This window comes from Anabrus simplex, chromosome X, assembly GCF_040414725.1.
Source record: "Anabrus simplex isolate iqAnaSimp1 chromosome X, ASM4041472v1, whole genome shotgun sequence".
NCBI lineage: Eukaryota > Metazoa > Arthropoda > Insecta > Orthoptera > Tettigoniidae > Anabrus > Anabrus simplex.
The window spans coordinates 176,018,504-176,038,824 of record NC_090279.1 but is presented as its reverse complement, the minus strand read 5'-3'; the positions used below and the strand labels follow the sequence as shown (position 1 = coordinate 176,038,824).

Below are 20,321 nucleotides of genomic sequence, written 5' to 3'. Positions count from 1 at the left end.
AGCCTACTAACAGAAAGAAAATCTATAAAATCCCGGCTTTAATCTGAGAAGAGCGATAAAAGAAAGAAAAGTTTGAAAATGTTGTCGATAGTGATGCTTTGAGGAATATTTACGTACAATTAGAGTAAAAATGTAACATACCCTTGGCTGTATAGTCGAGGATTTTTAAAGTCGCTGGCCTGGAAATGATCTGAACAGATCTTATAATTCTTATAAAAGCGTAACGTCCCTTCTTTCTTGTACACTTTATCCAAATCGCTTCTGTGACATTTCAAAACCCACAGATCACACCTACAACAACACATCGGTATTGAAGGTTAACTGCTGCACTATACAATAAAATATGCGTATTATATTTTAAGCCCGTTAAAACATGGGTCGAGCAGGTCAGAAGATTATGAAGTACTATAAAAATCTCTATCACTGGAAGAATATATGTGCAAACACAATATTACTTACATGTTCTTGTCACGAGGGAACCTGAAGAACGAGCGCGCATTTTTTTCTACTTCGTAATTACTGCAGCCAAACACAGCACATACCTTTCCCCTCATGTTGAGAGGAGATATCAAGGAATGACACACGCTACTATTTAATTATGTCAACTCACTGAAAACGCATAAATGACACCAAAACTTCACACACAAATACACGTGCTCTTATGACAGAATCAGTAGTTCTCAGGTCTACTCGCAAGAAAGTGCTCTAATAGCTGTCCTTTGATATCTCGCTGAGTGTCGCGTATTGTCTCTACTGTTTTTGACTCCACCACACACACACACACACACACACACACACACACACACACACACACACACACACACACACACACACACACACACACACACACACACACACACACACACACACACACACACACACACACACACACACACACACACACACACACACATTCATCATAAGTGTTGCCAACGTAGGACGTATCCTGTACCAGATCTGCAAAGTGTGTGCTTGTATTGTGGCAAGCGATATGATATATATCATGCCTCTCATTGTCAGGAAAGAAATATGTCCTTGACTGGGCTAAGTAAGGAATAATTCATGTGTATATACCCTGTAATTTCTTTTGGCCATTCACCTCATTAAATATTATTATTATTAGTCTTTGTGCTTCAAGCAAAGAAGTTCTATAGTTCATTGGTTAAATTTTAACATTCGTTTGTTTCCAGAATTAGGTTGACATACTGCATCCAACCTTACTAACTAAATGTCTCTCGTATATATACAAATACACCTTGTATGCTTTTATTTACAGTTATTATAATCGTGGATTTTCATAATCATATTGAGAGAAAAGCACACGTTCGAAAATTTCTTAACTGTCAGTTACTTGGTTTTTACCGAGGGTCATGCTTTTTTACTTCAAGCACTATTTATTCGAAGGATAAATTTAAGACAGCGTACGAAATAAGATTTTTTGAACGGTGAATGAAATACTGAGGAACATTTTTAGCATTCCGGGCGTATTTCTATTAAAGAAGTGAGTATTCGTGGAAGTTATTCTATTAGTTATATTTCCCTCCTGGAGGGAATACGTGTACTCGCATCACCAAGCAGTGCTGTTGCCTATGTTTCGTAACAAATGGGAAGATGGGCGTCAAAGAAAACAATAAGGTTGCGATGTTACTTAGTATATTTTACTTCTGTCAGTAACTATGATGTGAATAAGCTCAGCGTTGTAAGTAATGAAATTGTGTCTTGGTTGTAAACCAAAAAATAAAGAATTATTTCTATCTTGTTTGTGACGATATACGAAGTGAATTCGTGTGCTCCTGATTCATTCCAGAATCATGCGTTAAGTGTGTGGTGTTTACTGTCAGTAGTGTCTCTTTTAGGTGGATTAAAGACACCTAGCGAATTACAATGGTCTTCAGTTCTCCTCTTGGTAACCTCAAGGGTTTTGCCAGTAGTCGGCCGCCCTTGATGGTATTCACCCTCTGCCTGACAGCTTTCGCCTTGACGACATTGTCCCTGGCGTACTTCATCAGACACGATGATAACGTTCCTAACTCTGATATTCGTACGGTAAGGATTACGTATATTTCTAATGGTTACTGTGTTTTCTTTGAATTGCAGCCTCATTCCAAAACTAACTAATCTGAAAATTGTACTACATCTATACTGTACGTCTATTTGTTTCCTTTTAAAAACCATTTTGTAGTGACATTCTAGATTTTACTGACGTCGTGGTCCCGTTTATTGGTGTGATGATAGTAGGGAAGTTGGTGTATGGCATTCAGGACACAGGATATACTGTCAAAACTGTGAATTATAGGGCTCAGTGGAGCTGCTGTAGTATTATCTGGCTTGATGAGGAAAACATAACAAACTAACTCTCCTCACTTTGTCTAGTATTGGTCGTTTTATTACACTGCCTTAGATTTCAGTTATGCTTTTGATGACGTGCCAAACAAGAAACAAATTCATTCTGTTTGTTTTCACAACCTAACAGTTTGCCACCAATGGAGGGTTAACATGACCAATGAAACTGTAGGGCTCCCATTTTCACACCAGGCAAATGCTGGGGCTGTACCTTAATTAAGGCCACGGCCGCTTCCTTCCCACTCCTAGCCCTTTCTTGTCCCATCATCGCCGTAAGACCTATCTGTGTCGGTGCGACGTAAAACAACTAGAAAAAAAAAAACTGTAGGGTAATTAGCAAAATATGTGCAGTGTAATCAATCAATCGATGAATGAGTCGGTCACCTCTGATTTGCATTTAGAGTTGTCACCTAGTTGGGAGATTCCCTATCAGTTATTTACCTAGTTTTATTTTAAATTATTTCGAACATGTTAAGAATTTATCAAACATCTCCTTTGGCAAATTATTCGAATCTCTGATTCTTCTTCGTATAAACAAATATTTGCCCATTTTGTCCTCTTGAATTCCAGCTTTATCTCCCTATTTTAATCTTCCCTTCTTGCAAAAAGTACATTTAAGCTTATTCATCTACTAATGTCATTCCACACCATCTCTCCAAGTGAGCTCTGAAATACCACTTGGTTGAGCACGTCATATCCTCTCTCCTGATTCTTCCGAGCCCAAAGTTTGCAACATTTTTGTAACATTATTCTTTTGTTGGTAATCACCCAGACATATGCTGCTTTTCTTTGGATCTTTTTCAGTTCTTGAATCAAGTAAAGCTGTGGGGGATCCTGTACACCGGAACAATACTCTAATTGGGATTTTACCAGTGACTTGCATGCCCTCTCCTTTATATCCTTACTACAACTGCTAAATATCCTCATAACCTTATGAAGAAGGCTGTGTACTTTTTATTTACAACCTTCTTACCCCAATGAAGTTCTTTCCTTAGTTACTTGTGATGCTCCTTATCAGGTATTTTCACTCTTAAGTAATTAAAAGTGATAGGACGTCTCCTCTTGATAGAACTTGAAACGATTGGGCGAGTTGGCAGTGTGGTTAGGGGCGCGCAGCTGTGAGCTCGCATCCGGGAGATAGTGGGTTTGAATCCCACTGTCGGCAGCCCTGAAGATGGTTTTCCGTGGTTTCCCATTTTCACACCAGGCAAATGCTGGGGCTGTACCTTAATTAAGGCCATGGCCGCTTCCTTCCCATTCGTAGCTCTTTCCTGTCCCATTGTTGCCGTAAGACCTATCTGTGTCGGTGTGACGTAAAGAAAAGAAAAAAAAGAAAACCAACTTGAAACCTGAATTTTCACCCCATTGCCTACTGTCTATCTCACAATATCAAAGTTTTTTTTTTGCAGTCACGCACTATTCAGTAACGTATTTCTTACTCTGTACTCTATAAGAAGCCTTATTTTTGTTTCCAGTTCTTTGCTCATATATATTCCATATCTTCCCAGAATTACTTTTTGCGTACTTGTACGGAATAGATGTGATGTGTTAGTCATGTGGGTCTACCGAGTGCCCAGAGTGTATCCTTTCATGCGGCTCTTGTATAGCTAGGTAAAGCCTGTCCTTTCAAAACGACAGTGGACACATCCAGCCCCATGATAACTTTGAATGCAATATTCTAAAATGATTGTTGATAAATTTTGTTATTAATTTAATTAATGAACAAGTATGGAAACTTTCATATTCAATGATTTAGAACAACAATACATATTTATATGGAATATTCTATATTATATATCAACATTTATAGACAAAATATCTTTGAGCGTACAGCCTTTCTATCAGAAATAGGGAGCTGCCTCTGTGGATCAGTGGTAGAGTGTCGGCCTCTGGATCCCAAAATAGCGGGTTCAAACCCGGCAGAGGTAGTCAGATTTTTGAAGGGCGGAAAAAAGTCCATTCGACACTCCATGTCGTACGATGTCGGCACGTAAAAGATTTCTGGTGACAACACATTTGGTGTTTACCCGACAAAATTCATTAAATCTCAGCCATAGACGTCCAAGAGAGTTTCGGTTTACTCGGTCTGCCATCTAGTGGGCCTAGAGTAAAACGGAACGTCATAATTGACGAGCAGACAGCCAGATGGCGTTAAATTGAAATGTCTGCACACGGTAGCTGAGGCCATACGATGATGATTATTATTATTATCAGAAATAGGGGACAAATTGTTGAAGACACCATAAGACAATTGCCTTGAACTAGGATGGGTGATAGGAAATGTTTAGACAGTATGGAAACATTCAAAACATTTAGGATGGACCCCAACTTTACATTTTCACATTTAAAATTTGTTTTCTTTGAGCACATTCTACATCTTATTTGGTTTGTCATTGGCTCAACAATAAGATGACCAGTGGCCTATTGTCGAACCTTACTTCTTTGAGCACTCGCAAAGCTACACATTTTGGTGAGACACTGGCTTTCTTTTCAGAATTATACTTTGAAAAGTACGCTTGAACAATTTACTGTAAGAAATACAACAAATCATGAGAACGTGTCTGTTTCCCATTTGGAGTGAGGCGGTATAACTGATAGGTATTGTTCACACTTGCACTGATGGGAAATAGTACCAGCTGCCAGTACCATTTCTTTGACCTAACTCCTGGTCAGTAAGCAGCAACATTCTCGTCTAACCTGTTGATTCCCCCCATATAGGCTACATATTGTATTTATTGCCACAGGCAGGTTGAGTTACCATAACTCTTTTCTTTACGTGATTACACCAACGTTGAACTTGACTTAGAGGATGAACACCAATCTCAGTTGAAGCAGTTGTTACCACATTGTTGTCGTACCGCACTAGTGTAATGCCGCTAGCTTTATTGGTAATATGATCGTATGACCTCTTCATTTTTCTCATTACAGTTACATCAATCAGAGGTGCTTTTTCCACTTGGTCTTTCCTAATTGTAAGAGTACAATCATGACCGAGCTTTTTCATTTCGTCTAATAGTTTCGTAGAAGTAAAGAAGTTATAAATGAAAATACTATAGGTTTTGTCAATAGGTAATTTTGACACTAATGCCATGACAACTGATCCACCAGCTCCTAAATGAGGCATTGTGTTCCCCATAGATGCTTCCTGGTATGGTATCCTATAGACAAGATATCCGAGACGAGTCCATAAGGACCAAACCTTGTACCCAAATCTGACTGGTTTACCATGTAGGGCCTATGTGTTGTTTAGCAGAATGCCTGTCATAATAAGGCACCATGGATTCATCGATACTTAGGTTAGCATCATTCAGAAAATATTTGAGCTATCTCGTATTTCGTTCAGACCATAAACGTGATATTTTGGTAAACTCAATTTTTTCTAACTGATTGTTATCACATACATAAAAATAATGTTTGATGTCCTCAAATCTGTTTCTGGACATAACTGAGTCCACCCCTTGGTGATGAACGTCACTGGAGGTTTCCCATAGGCCTAACATTATGTAACGACTGTAATTGCAATAACCTGTTTGGAGAATTATAGGTATAAATAAACTAATTTCAGCAGGTGGTGTTGAAAATAAATGTTTCCCTTTTGAACTGCATACATATTTGTAAAGGAACTAAACATTCTGACAACTTCAGTATCAAAAAATAATTCAAAGAGTTCAGTTGGTGTCAAACTATCGTTCAAAAGATCAGGCAAAGTCCACCTCCTGTCTCCGGAAAAAAATAAATCGGCTTTTGACCAGTCTCCATCTTTTCCTCTGTCTTTTGTCTTACATCCATTGGATATTTTCATCTCACAACTGCTAACTTTATCACTTACCGATACTTCATCCTGAGGAATATAATTTAGTTTGTAACTCTTTGAACTTGATGGACCTGGACTAACACAATCTTGAAGTACTCACTCAGCGCCGCCACCAGTGTAAATATCAACTTTCTCCAATCGAACATCAGGCAACATCGTCGTTGCTAGAAGTTCAGCTGGAACTCGTAGTTGGCTCCCCCTTAAGTTGTTAATGGTAACAGGGCCCTCTTCCTCATCCCCACTGTCTTCATTGCTTAGAAGGGGATTTTCACGTGGCGATATTTTCAGCACTATGGAGTACAGGTATCGCTACAAGTTTCACGAGTAATACATACGTACATACATACATACATCATCATCATTATAGACCGTTACGCCTGTCATTGTTCAGTCTGCAAGCCTCTGTGAATTTAATAAATGTCGCCACAATCCTCTGTTTGCAACTAGTGCTGTGGCCTCATTTAGCTCTGTACCTCTTATCTTTAAATCGTTAGAAACTGAGTCTAACCATCGTTGTCTTGGTCTCCCTCTACTTCTCTTACCCTCCATAACAGAGTACATTATTCTCCTAGGTAACCATCCTCCATTCGCATCACATGACCTCACCACCTAAGCCGGTTTATGCGTACAACTTCATCCATAGAGTTCATTAGTAACTTAGCCTTTATCTCCTCATTCTGAGTACCCTTCTGTCATTGTTGCCACCTGTTTGTACCAGCAATCATTCTCGCTACTTTCATGTCTGTTACTTCTAACTTATGAATAAGATATCCTGAGCCCACCCAGCTTTTGCTCGCGTAAAGCAAAGTTGGCCTGAAAACAGGCTGATGTAGTTTCGTCCGGGAGTTGACTTCGTTCTTACAGAATACTGTCGATCGCAACTGCAAGCTCACTGTATTAACTTTACTGCACCTTGATTCAATTTCACTTACTGTATTACCTTCATGGGGGAACTAACATCCTAAATACTTGAAATTATTCACCTGTTCCAGCTTTGTATCCCCGATCTTACATTCAGTTCTCATGTGATTTCAACAGCCATAGTCCTCTCTGGGGCTATGACCATGAAGATGGGAACGGGACAGCAGTACAAGAATGGGCAGAAATAAGCCAGCTGACTTTAATCCATGATGCAAAACTACCTGGATCCTTTAACAGTGGCAGGTGGAGAAGAGCTTACAATCCTGACCTCATATTTAGCAGCGGCAATATCAACCAACAATGTGTAAAATCTGTCTGTTCCCCAATACCCAATACACAGCATAGACCAATAATGTGCCAAGTATTTGCTGCTATAAGACCTCAGATGGTATCCTTTCAGAGGAGGTTTAATTTTAAGAAGGCAGACTGGTCAAGATTTGCGGAATTACTGGACGCTGAAATATCTGCTATAGAACCAGTACCCAGTTACCCTATGACACCTTCACCACAGCTGTAAAGAGATGCTCAAGGATGTCTATCCCCCGTGGCTGTCGAACATCTTATATCCCCGGGCTTACTTCAGATCAAGCCACACTACTTGCAGAATACAGCAACTTATTTGAAGAAAATCCTTTCAGTGAAGGAACTGTGGAAGCAGGGAACAAGCTTATTTCCTCTATTAGAGAGACCAAAAGGGATCAGTGGATACAAACTATTGAAAGCTTGGACCTGAAAAGAGACAGTCATAAAGGTTGGAGACTTCTGAGACGTCTAAGCAATGATCCAACCAAGACAACCGCACATCATAATATCACTGCTAACCAAATAACACATCAGTTACTGCTGAACGGGAAGGCAACCCACAAATCACAAAAACCGAAACTGCAAAGAGAAGAGCATGAGGAGAGCGACGACCTAACATCATCACTCAGCATGGAAGAATTAGAGAAGGCTATCAAACAGAGTAAAAATGGAAAATCAGCTGGCTTGGATGATATACGAACTGAGCAAATTAAACACTTTGGCTTAATGACAAAGAAATGGATTCTCCAACTCTTCAATAACTGTTTGAGCAGAAACCAAATTCCAAAGATATGGTGGAAGAGCCGAGTGGTTGCCTTGTTGAAACCTGGCAAAGAAGGGAATGATCCAAAGAATTTTAGACCAATTGCGCTACTATGTCACCTCTGCCTCTGTGGATCAGCGGTAGAGTGTCGGCCTCCGGATCCCAAGATAGCGGGTTCAAACCCGGCAGAGGTAGTCGGATTTTTGAAGGGCGGAAAAAAGTCCATTCAACACTCCATGTCGTTCGATGTCGGCATGTAAAAGATCTCTGGTGACACATTTGGTGTTTACCCGACAAAATTAATTAAATCTCAGCCATAGACTCCCAAGAGAGTTTCGGTTTACTCGGTCTGCCATCTAGTGGGGGCCTAGAGTAAAACGGAACGTCGAAATTGACGAGCAGACAGCCAGATGGCGTCAAATTGAAATGTCTGCACACGGTAGCTGAGGCCATACGATTATTATTATTATTATTATTATTATTATTATTATTATTATTATTATTATTACTATGTCACCTTTACAAACTGCTGGAAAGATTGATCTTAAATCGCCTGTTACCTGTAATTGACCCATTACTTATACCTCAGCAATCTGGATTTCGTCCTGGTAAAAGCTGTACTGGACAGTTATTAAACCTCACACAGTTTATAGAAGATGGGTTTGAGGCTCGTAAGGTGACAGGAGTGGTATTTGTTGACTTATCAGCAGCGTACGACACTGTCAACCACCAGCTACTATTAGTGAAGGTCTACAATCTAACCAAGGACTTTAACCTAACAAGACTCATCGCCACTCTTTTGCAGAATCGCAGGTTCTTTGTTGATTTCCAAGAACAGCGTAGTCGATGGAGACTACAGAAAAACGGTCTTACGCAAGGAAGTGTGCTGGCTCCAATTCTGTTCAATATATGCACAAACGACCAACCCATAGCCCCCAATTGCAGTAGCTTCTTGTATGCTGATGACCTCGCTCTAGCCACTCAGAGAAGAGATTTTGAAACAGTGGAGATCACCCTCACGGATGCCCTTAATGATCTTTCTAGATATTACAGCACAAACCAGCTTAAACCGAACCCCTCAAAGACATCAGTGTGTGCTTTTCATCTGAGAAACAGGGAAGCTACTCGCAAGTTAAAGATAGTATGGTCAGGAGTCAAACTGGAACACTGCGAGTCTCCAAAATATCTAGGAGTGACACTTGATAGATCTCTTACTTTCAAGAAGCACTGCATGAACTGCAAATCGAAAGTCTCCACCAGGAACAATCTTTTACGAAAACTTGCCGGGGATCACAGTGGGGTAGCCAACCTGAAACCATCCGAACTTCTGCAATGGCACTATGCTATTCTGCGGCAGAGTATGCGTGTCCTGTCTGGTATAATTCAACATATGCCAAACAGGTGGATATAGCTCTCAATGAAACTTGCAGAATTATAACAGGTTGTTTGAAATCCACTCCAGTTGAATGGCTCTACCACCTTGCAGGAATAGCACCTCCTTCTTTTCAAAGAGAAATAGCTGCGAACAAGGAAAGAAAGACAGTGGAACAGGAAAGGACCCATCCTCTATATGGGCATGAACTGCATCTGCAACGTTTAAAGTCAAGGAAGAGTTTTCTCAGAACTTTAAAGGAACTTAGAACCACTACTGAAAAAGCCAGGTTGCAATTATGGAGGGGTACATCCTACCTTCCTCCTGGCTGGATAAGATTTTCTGAAACTCTACCTCCTGGCTATGATGAAGAATGGATGATCTGGAAGTCCCTGAATAGACTGAGATCTGGAGTTGGCAGATCCAAGGTTAATTTGGCAAGGTGGGCCTACATAGATCAAGAAAAAATCCAGTGTGACTGCGAAGAAGACCAGACCGTCCAACATATGCTCCAGTGTCGTCTATGTCCAGCCTCCTGCACAGAAGATGATCTATATCAAGCATCAAAAAATGCATTGGAAGTGGCCAAGTTTCGGGCAAATGTAATATAGTAATTATAACTGTGTACAACATGTATGTTTCTTATACGAGAATAATATAATATTAATAACAATAACATTCAGTTCTGTTGAGTTTCTTACCTACTGACATCAATTTAGTCTTCAAAAGGCTAATTTTCATACCATACTCATTGCACCTATTTTCAAGTTGCAAGATATTAGACTACAGGCTTTTGGCACAATCTGCCATTAAGACCAAGTTGTCAGTATAGACCAGACTGCTTACTACAATTTCACCTAATTGAATCCCTCCCTGCCAGTTTATACCTTTCAGCAGATGATCCATCTAAACTACAGGCAACAAAGGTGAAAGATTACAGCCCTGTCTAACCTCTGTAAGTACCCTGAACCAAGAACTCATTCTACCATTAATTCTCACTGCAGCCCAATTGTCAACATAAGTGCCTTTGATTGATTTTAATAATCTAACCTTGATCCCATAGTCCCCCAGTATGATGAACATATTTTCCCTCGGTATCCTGTCATATGCTTTCTCTAGATCTACGAAACATAAACACATCTGTCTGTTCCTCTTGTAGCATTTTTCAGTTACCTGGCTCATACTGAAAATCTAATCCTGACAGCCCCTCTGTGGTCTGAAACCACACTGGTTTTCATCTAACTTTCTCGCAACCACTGATTGCACACTCCCTTCCAAGATGCCAGTGGTTACTTTGTCTGGTATACTAATCAGTGAGTTACCTCGATAGTTGGTGCGGTTAGGGGCGCACAGCTGTAAGCTTGCGTCCGGGAGATTGTGTGTTCGAGCCCCACTGTCGGCAGCCGTGACGCCGCTTCCTTCCCACTCATAGGCTTTTCCTATCCCACCGTCACCATAAGACCTATCTGTGTCGGTGCGACATGAAACAAATTGTAAACAAAAAAAAGATAGTTGTTGCAATCCTTCCTGCTGTCTTGTTTGTAGATAGGTGCAATTACTGCTTTTGTCCAATCTGTAGGTACCTTACCAACACTCCATGCTAATCTTATTATCTATGAAGCCATTTCATCTTGGCCTTCCCACTATACTTCACCATTTCAGGTCTAATTTCATCTATTCCTGCTGCTTTATGACACTGGAGTTTATTTAACATCCTTTTCACTTCCTCAAGCGTAATTTCACCAGCATCATTTTCCTCCTCCCCATGAGCTCCATTGTTTGTGACACTACCATGAGGATTACCTTTTACGTTGAGAAGATTTTCAAAATATTCCCTCCACCTGTCCAGTGATTCCCTGGGATCTGTTATGAGTTCACCTGAATTAGGCCTACCCAAAACACTGTTCATTTCTTTTTTCCCTCCCTTCCTAAGATTATTTATTACTGTCCAGAAAGGTTTCCTTGCTGCTTGACCTTTCCAGGTTATTACCAAAATCTTCCCACCACTTCCTTTTGGATTCAACTACTATTTGTTCCGCTCATCTATGTTTCTTTCATCTATGTACAATTCCCTGTCTGCATCAGCCCTTGTTTGGAGCCATTTCTGATAAGCCTTCTTTTTATGTTTACAAGCTGCTCTCACTTCATCATTCCACCAACATGTTTGCTTTTTCCCATCTTTACACATGGTTGTTCCTAGGCATTCCCTTGCTGTTGCTCCTACAGCATCCCTGTATGCCACCCTCTCTTTCTATATCCTGAACCGGCTTACTGTCCACTGTTCAGAACTTCTCGCTAATTAGGCCTATATCCATGTAGGCCTACTTCTGTCTTATTTCCTCGTCCTGGAGATTTGCTACTCTTATTAGTTTGAGACAAATTTCACTTTTGCTATTCTAGACCTAGAGATACTTAGTTCACTACAGATCAGATAGTGGTCTGTTTCATCGAAAAATCCCTGAAAAACCCATACATTCCTAACAGATTTCCTGAATTCGAAGTTGGTTAAGATATAGTCTATTTTGAATTTGGTACCCCTACCCTCCCATGTGTAACGGTGAATAGCCTTATGCTTGAAAAATGTATTCGTAACTGCTAAACTCGTGCTAGCACAGAAGTCCAGCAGACGCTCCTCATTCCTATTAACTTCCATATTTTCCCCACATTTACCAATCACCCTTTCGTATCCTTCGGTTCTATTTCTATCATTCACTGAAATCGCCCATTAGCACTATCCTATCCTTGCTGTTGACCCTGACTACGATGTCACTCAATGCTTCTTAAAACTTGTCAATTTCATCCTCATCTGCACCCTCACATTGTGAATACACCGAGACAATTCTCGTCCTAATTCCTCCAACTGCCAAATCTACCCACATCATTCGCTCGTTTACGTGCCTAACAGAAACTATGTTGCATGCAATAGTATTCCCAATGAACAGCCCTACCCCATACTCTGCCCTTCCCTTTTTAACACCCGTCAAGTACATTTTATAATCTTCTATCTCTTCCTCGTTATCTCCCCTTACCCAAATATCACTTACTTCTAGCACATCCAGATGCATCCTCTTCGCTGGCTCAGTCAGTTCTAACCCCCATCTAATTCCATTTCTTTTGCCGAGGTTTTTCCAAGGAGTCCCTCACCTGTGAAATGGGAGTGGGACTCCGTTACTCTCATAGGTCTGAGGCTTGCTTAAAATGTTCTGAGCTTGGTAAATTCATGAAGCTGGATGCTACCCTACTTACACATAGTCCAAGTGAGGATCTGTCCTCTAACGGGTTAGGAACCACGGTGGATTGTATAGCCTTAGTCTCCTGAGCACAAGGAAGGCTATGACTCGGAATATGTGCGAGATGCCCACTCCCATTCCGTAGCAGCTGGTATCCCGACTCTCAGGACCACTTACTAGGCCACTTAGCCGTTGCCCTTGTTTCACGAACTAGGACGTGAGTGTAGTAACCTACACCATGAAAGAAAATTCTCTTAGTTCTGATTTAAAAAAAAAAAAACCATTCAGTCACTCTTTTACCTAGTCCAGTAGCCCTCATTTACATCAGTATGATCCCATGATCTACCCTATCAAAATCCTTGGATAGGTCAGAAGCAGTACAGAGGATCTAAAACATCTGCTATATCTTGCTGGATTCCTGCAAGTTTAGCCGGACTGGAATAACCTTTCCCAAACCCAAACATCCATCTGTCAGACTAGTTAGTAGTTTTGCACTGTAATATACTGTGGTCACGATACGAAAAGTTGCAGCAGTTTGTAGGTATGGCACGAGGAATAAATACTACTCACCGCTAAAATATTAGTCATGATTAACTGTAATCTCTCGGTGAATCAGATGCAAGTTCATTTTAATATGTTTCATTTTCTCAATATCTGAACCAATTTGCATGAGTACATCTATCTTGGACACAGGATAAAACTTGGAAAAGACAACCAACGTGCAGAAATTCCTCGCAGAATAGGCATGAGTTGGATAGCATTCCGAAAACTAAGATTTATCCTGACCAACAAGGATGTTCCAATTAACCTGAAGATCAAGGTTTATAATACGTGCGTGGTGCCAGTTACTACTTACGGTCTGGAAACGATTACTCTGACGAAGGAAAGAGCTTGCAAGCTTCAGCGAACACAAGCCATGGAGCGACAGATGCTAGGGATCAGCCTTTGAGATAAGATCCATTCAGGGGACATCAGGAGAAGAACTAATGTAACAGACATCGTAGAGAGAGTAGCAAGACTAAAATGGCAATGGGTAGGACACACAGCTCGACAAGACTACAACAGGTGGACCTCTAGGATTGTTCACTAGAGACCATAGGAACACGAGAGGCATTAGAAGACCCCAGAAGAGATGGCTCGATGACATAAAGCTGTTGGCTGGAACACGCTCTTTCCAAGTGGCTCAAGACCGAAGACGACGGAAGCATATCCAGGCCCCGATTTCAAGTTGTTAGCGCCCTGGGCAAACAATATTTAGCCGCCCGCCCCTCTGCTCGTTCTAAAAAATAATTAAATATTACAGTTTTCAAGATTATGAGTTTTTAAACAGCACATTATGCAAATACAGTTAATTCTCATAATTAAAGTTATCAAGCCAAATAAAGATAACAGCCAAATAAGAATGAGGCTGTTTTTATTGTTATTTAAAAAGCCGTTGGTTCAGTTTGATAATTTGTATGTAAGTAAATAATTTTAGAAATAAGACACGTTTTCTTCATAAAATTTAAATATATAGATTAAATTCGGGTTTTAAAGTTAGAATAGTTTAAAGTGTTTTATATAGTCTAATGATATAATTGGAATAATTTGTGGAATGTAAAAGTAATTTGAGTGTAATGAATTTAAGACGTAATTCACGCAGGCTATAATTACTCGATCCGCCAGCCGCCGACCCTCAAAAACTGGCGCCTTGGGCAAATGCCCAGTCCGCCCATTTGTAAATCGGGGCCTGAGCATATGGAAGAGGCCTATATCCAGCAGTGGATTGAAATAGGCTAGAAAAGAAGAGAAAGAAGAAGAAGATGGTTTACAACATATTAACATCTGAAGACACGCAGGACTTGTTCAGTTGGTTTTTGAGGGAAGTGTAGGTGGTGAGAATGGTAAGAGTAGACCATGGTATGAATATGAAAAGTAGATTAGAGCAGAGGAATGGTGGTAGTAGTAGACCTAGGCATGAATATGACAAGCAGATTAGAGCAGATGTAGGATGCAGTAGTTATGTAGAAATGAAAAGGTTAGCATGGGATACTGTGGGATGAAGACCTGCATCAAACTAGTCTATGAACTGATGGCTTAAACAACACCAACATGGTTTACAACAGTTCTAAAGGTAACCTAGACATACTTACTATCACATGAAATAAGAATAAATTTGGGTTATGTAGGAAAATGCCATTTCTAAATGTACATGATGAAGATGTGCACAAAGATTTTAAATTTTCACCACCATCTTCTTTAGCATTTATCTTGTTCCAGGGCTGTTCTGTGTCACCATTTGGTGTGATCTTGAGCATGGTCAGGGTGTAGACCTGCAATCGTGAGGTCATTGTGTAGGGTATGTAGCCAGCGTTGTCTTGGCCTTCCTACTGATCTTTTACTATGGACTTGCAATGCAAAAGCCCTCTTTACCACAGTTGATTCGTCTGCTTGCCAAATTATTTTTTTTCTTATGCCAAAAATTTTGTCAGCAGAAGAGTTTTTGCAGAAAGGCTGAAAGAGGCCTACATTAGGCTGTGTAAAACTTGGATTTTGATAGAATGATTATTTCTCTCATAATTAGGGTAAAAAGTGGTGCACTTATGTGGAAGGTAAGGTGTTTCTGCACAACTGCCTCGTGACAACATTACACAGCCTGGACACATGTCAATATAGTAACCAGGTTACATCCTGCTAAAGAAAAAAAAAAAACAGTATCATTGAAAATTTAATACTAATAATAAGATAATGAGAGTGTGGGAAGAAAAGCTAAAAAAAAAAATAACAAAAAAGAGAGAGAGAGGAATCCACCATGAGATAAAGCTAGGGTCGAAATTTAAAGGGGATAGGTATAAATTGTTTGGCTTTCGCTGACTATATTGCGATCCTTTTCCTAGATAAACCTTTTGAAAGAAATTGCAGAGAAAGTTGGACTTCAGATATCTTATGAGAAGAGCAAATTTATGGCTAACGTTAATAAAATGAAAATACTAAGCCCAGACAGTCAACCACTTAAAATGGGAAACCAATATATAGAAGCTGTTGATGAGTATATCTATCTTGGACACAAGATAAAATTTGGAAAAGACAACCAACATGCAGAAATTCCTCGCAGAATAGGTATGAGGTGGATAGCATTCCGAAAACTAAGATTCATCCTGACCAACAAGGATGTTCCAATTAACCTGAAGACCAAGGTTTATAATACGTGCATGCTGCCAGTTGCTATTTACGGTCTGGAAACGATGACTTTAATGAAGGAAAGTTCTCGCAAGCTTCAGCGAACACAATGAGCCATGGAGCGACAGATGCTAGGGATCAGCCTTAGGGATAAGATCCGTTCAGAGGACATCAGGAGAAGAACGAATCAGACATCCTAGAGAGAGTAGCAAGACTAAAATGGCAATCAGTGGGTAGGACACGTAGCTCGACAAGACTACAACAGGTGGACCTCTAGGATTGTTCACTAGAGACCATGGGAACAGACGAGAGGCATTGGAAGACCCCAGAAGAGATGGCTCAATGACTTAAAGCTGTTGGCTGGAACACGCTGGTTCCAAGTGGCTCAAGACTGAAGACGATGGAAGCATATGGAAGAGGCCTATATCCAGCAGTGGATTGAAATAGGCTAGAAAAGAAGAAGAAGAAGAAGTTAACAAATTATGGAAAAATCAACAGGGTAGATTGACGAAGTGCTACATCATGAGCCATATGACAGATTTTCACATGCTTCTCATCCTTTGAATGCCGGCCCCGTGGTGTAGGGGTAGCGTGCCTGCCTCTTACCCGGAGGCCCCGGGTTTGATTCCCGGCCAGGTCAGGGATTTTTATCTGGACTTGAGTGCTGGTTCGAGGTCCACTCAGCCTACGTGATTAGAATTGAGGAGCTATCTGACGGTGAGATAGCGGCCCCGGTCTAGGAAGCCAAGATTAACGACCAAGAGGATTCGTTGTGCTGACCACACGACACTTCGTAATCTGCAGGCCTTCGGGCTGAGCAGCGGTCGCTTGGTAGGCCAAGGCCCTTCAAGGGCTGTAGTGCCATGGGGTTTAGTTTGGTTTGGTTTGGTCTCATCCTTTGAGTCTGGCCTTCTTGCCATACGTACAGTCTGTCACAGACAGGATTGGCAGTATTCTCAGAAGGCACAATATAAAGACATTTTGAAGCCTAATATCATCATAGGCAATAGCTTGCAATTTGGTAAAGATCCTATTGGTTTAAACTGTGCTGGAATTTATATGATTTCTTGTATCTGTGGATCGGTTTATGTTGGCCAAACATGTAGGAAGGTAGCAACGAGGATTAAAGTACATCGCAGGCACTTATGTCTTTCCCAGCCAGAGAAGTCTGCTGTGGCAGAACATGCCATACATAATGACCATCAAATCTTTTTTGATGCAACTTCATTTATAAAGAGAAACATTGTATACCTAGAATCATTTGTGAGGCGATAGAAATTGCCAGACACCCGAATAATTTTAACAAAAGTGACGGCTATATACTGAATAGATCATGGCTACCCTCCATAGTTAACTTGTCAACATCTTTCTCCTTGACTCTGGAGGTCATGGAATGAACTATATTTCTAAAAGGGTCTCTCTATCGTGAGTTTGATTACTATGGAGTGACATTTGTCAATGCATTATTTGTTATTGTTCTGAACACAATTCTGGTTGCAAGTTCGAAACGTGTCAGCAGATTATTAACTTTATGCGACCTCTTATCTCCAAATTCGTATTATAATGTAATTTAGGGATAGTGAAAGTCTACATATTAAGAAATTGGAACAAGCTTGCAGAACGACTTTTAGTAAGAGATTGGTACAACATTTCAGAGGTTTTCAGGAGAAAGTAAAGAAGGAACAGAATAACACCTGTACAGAAGAGAGGATGTGGTCCTAAGTTGGCCAAAATCGAGAAAAGGATAATATTAATAATGAACATCTTTTCTTTATTTCCTGTTAGTCTATAATATTAATACCGGTAATAATTATAGTAATAATAATCATATTTGTATGGCCCCAGGTACCAGGTGCAGACCGTCTGAAGTGGTGCCATCTCGATTGCTGGCTTACCAATTTCGATATTCCACATGTTCTGCTATGTAGCAACGAAAACGCATTTCTACTGGAACAGAACCGTCAAATGGGGTAACTTTGGGGGCATATTTTTCACATTCTTCATTACAGTACTAAAACTGCTCTCTCCACAGGGAGAAAAATTGCTGTATTACCTTCATCATAATCTTAACTTACTGCTAATGTTCAACAAATTAGTGGGCATTGAAATTGCAAATAATTTTTTTGGGGGTGGGGGGGTAATTTTGGAGATACTGGTATAGAGAAAGAGGTCAGGAAAGTAACTATTAAACAAATTTTAAATGAATACACAGAAATCGTGTGCTTGAATTGTAATTACATAAACCACACACAATAAATCAAAGTATTTACTGGAGGCTGTTTTCAGGGTGGATGTATAAGTGCATTGTTTAGGCCGAGCATCTTTGCTAAGCAGCATTTGGTGGAGGTATCAGTCTTCTCTTGCCAGGCTTACTGGTAGTAAAAGTCCTCACTGGTAATACTTTTTCCAGGCTGGACATTAATTTTCTTTCTGCCAATCATCCTTGTTGGAGTCTCACAATGCAACTTTTCAAGAATGCCTACCACAGCAGAGGAGACAGAACTTTGAAGCTCTGTGGTACCATTACCAACCCTATCTTCTATCATTGCCTTGAGCACCTCTCTTCATCAAGAAGATGTATTCCGGATTTTAAATTTGTAGAATCTCGTCCTCCGTGTAATCTTGACATAATCTGGTCCAAAAGTGCAGGAAAACAGAAATCACACAAAATTATCTGCTAACTTGTAATTACCAGGCGAGTTTGCCATGCGGTTAGGAGCACGCAGTTGTGAGCTCGCATCCGGGAGATAGTGGGTTCAAACCCGACTGTCGGCGGCCCTGAAGATGGTTTTCCGTGGTTTCCCATTTCCACACCAGGCAAATGATGGGGCTGAACCTTAATTAAGGCCACGGCCACTTCCTTCCCATTCCTAGGCCTTTCCTGTTCCATCGTTGCCATAAGACCTATCTGTGTCGGTGTGACGTAAAGCAAATAGCAAAAAAAAAAAAAAAAAAAAAAAAAAAAAAACTTGTAATTAACAACACTGCGTTGAGTAAAACATAAATTTAAAATAGCATTAATGTTGTGGGATTTATTTGTGGTAACCGTCCAAAATTAACCCCCATTAATAGGAAACCCAATGTTTGCATAAATTTCATTACTGTTGCAAATTTATCTTAAACATTCAACAATATATCTGTAGTATAAAACAAATTATTCGTGGCATTATAATTTAAGGGACGTTAGTATAATTATTACCAACTATGATTTTTGGTAGGCCTACATGAGGAATTATTCTCACAATTTAAAATGTATCTTTTAACAATGCTCCATAAACTGCAAGACAGCTATTGGCTGTTCTAATTGGTTAATTGATGTACATCTAAAATCTTGGTTAGACAGTGAGATGTAATTTCTAGTGCTTATTATTCTGTGACTACGCCTTGTGATGGTCAACTGTCTAAGTGCGTTTGCTGGTGCACTATTCTGTGGACTGGGAGTTGTGATCAGGTCACTATCCAGTATGGCTACGATTGGAGTGATGCTCTGTCTATCTATTTTGGCTAAACTAATGACTACTTACCGCCCTAGTTATGGGGCTGAAGACACTTTGGAGCCTCTTACGTAAAAATTGTGGTTATTACGGTGTTCAGTTATTATTTTGTAAAATTTATTCTTCAGTGGTTCGTGGTGTGGGTTACTACAGTCACGTCCTAGTTCGTGAACTTTGGGCAACGGCTGAATGACCTAGTAAGGGGTCCTGAGAGTCGGTATACCAGTTGCTATGGAATGGGAATGGGCATCTCGAACGTATTCTGAGTCGTGGCGCACCTTGTGCTCGGCCGGCTAGGACTTTACGATCCACCATGGGCCCTAACCCGTTAGAGGAGAGATCCTCACTTGGACTATGTGTAAGTAGGGTAGCATCCTGCTTCATAAATTTACCGAGCTCAGAACATATTAAGCAAGCCTCGGACCTATGGGACTAATGGAGTCCCACTCCCATTTGACAAGCAAGGGACTCCTTGGAAACAACTTGGCTAATGAAATGGAATTTGACAGGGAGCTATTAATATTAATTGGGCTTATGAAAGAAAGAAAGTAGAACTGGCTGAGTCAGATGATTTAGATGTTGATTCCCATAGGGAACCTAAAATATTTGTCCCGAATGAGTAAATTTATAATACCAATACCAATTTATAATACCAATCATCTGATGGCCAGGCAGGCATCACTTTTTGGTAATGAGACGAAGTCTCTTATAGTGCATTGGCACTGCTGCTGGCTCCAAGTAGCCTACGCAGTGGCGTCCACTATATGCACTAGCCATGCGTCTTGGTAGGTGTGCTATTTACCAACTGATGAATCCAAATTAACACACTGGGGTGAAACGCTGGCAACCAGGAATGAGTTAGCTGGAAAATTTATAATGTCCAATAACGGACCATTTATATTGATATTATAAATTTACTCAT

The 20,321-nt window shown here is 40.4% G+C and overlaps 1 protein-coding gene across 3 annotated transcripts in view; it reads left to right on the top strand.

Moving 5' to 3' along the window:
* Positions 1 to 1,567: 1,567 nt before the first annotated feature.
* The window catches only part of LOC136886461 (transmembrane protein 248), a 66,941-nt gene continuing 48,187 nt past the window's right edge, over positions 1,568 to 20,321 (top strand). Inside the window, exons 1-2 of one of the 3 annotated variants that reach the window (XM_067159250.2) lie at positions 1,583 to 1,699; positions 1,857 to 2,046. In XM_067159250.2, the coding sequence (XP_067015351.2) occupies positions 1,885 to 2,046 (162 nt within the window). In that variant the 5' untranslated portion in view covers positions 1,583 to 1,699; positions 1,857 to 1,884. Of the gene's footprint in view, positions 2,047 to 20,321 lie in introns of all 3 variants that reach the window. The other 2 variants (XM_067159249.2, XM_067159247.2) reach the window with 2 other exon arrangements.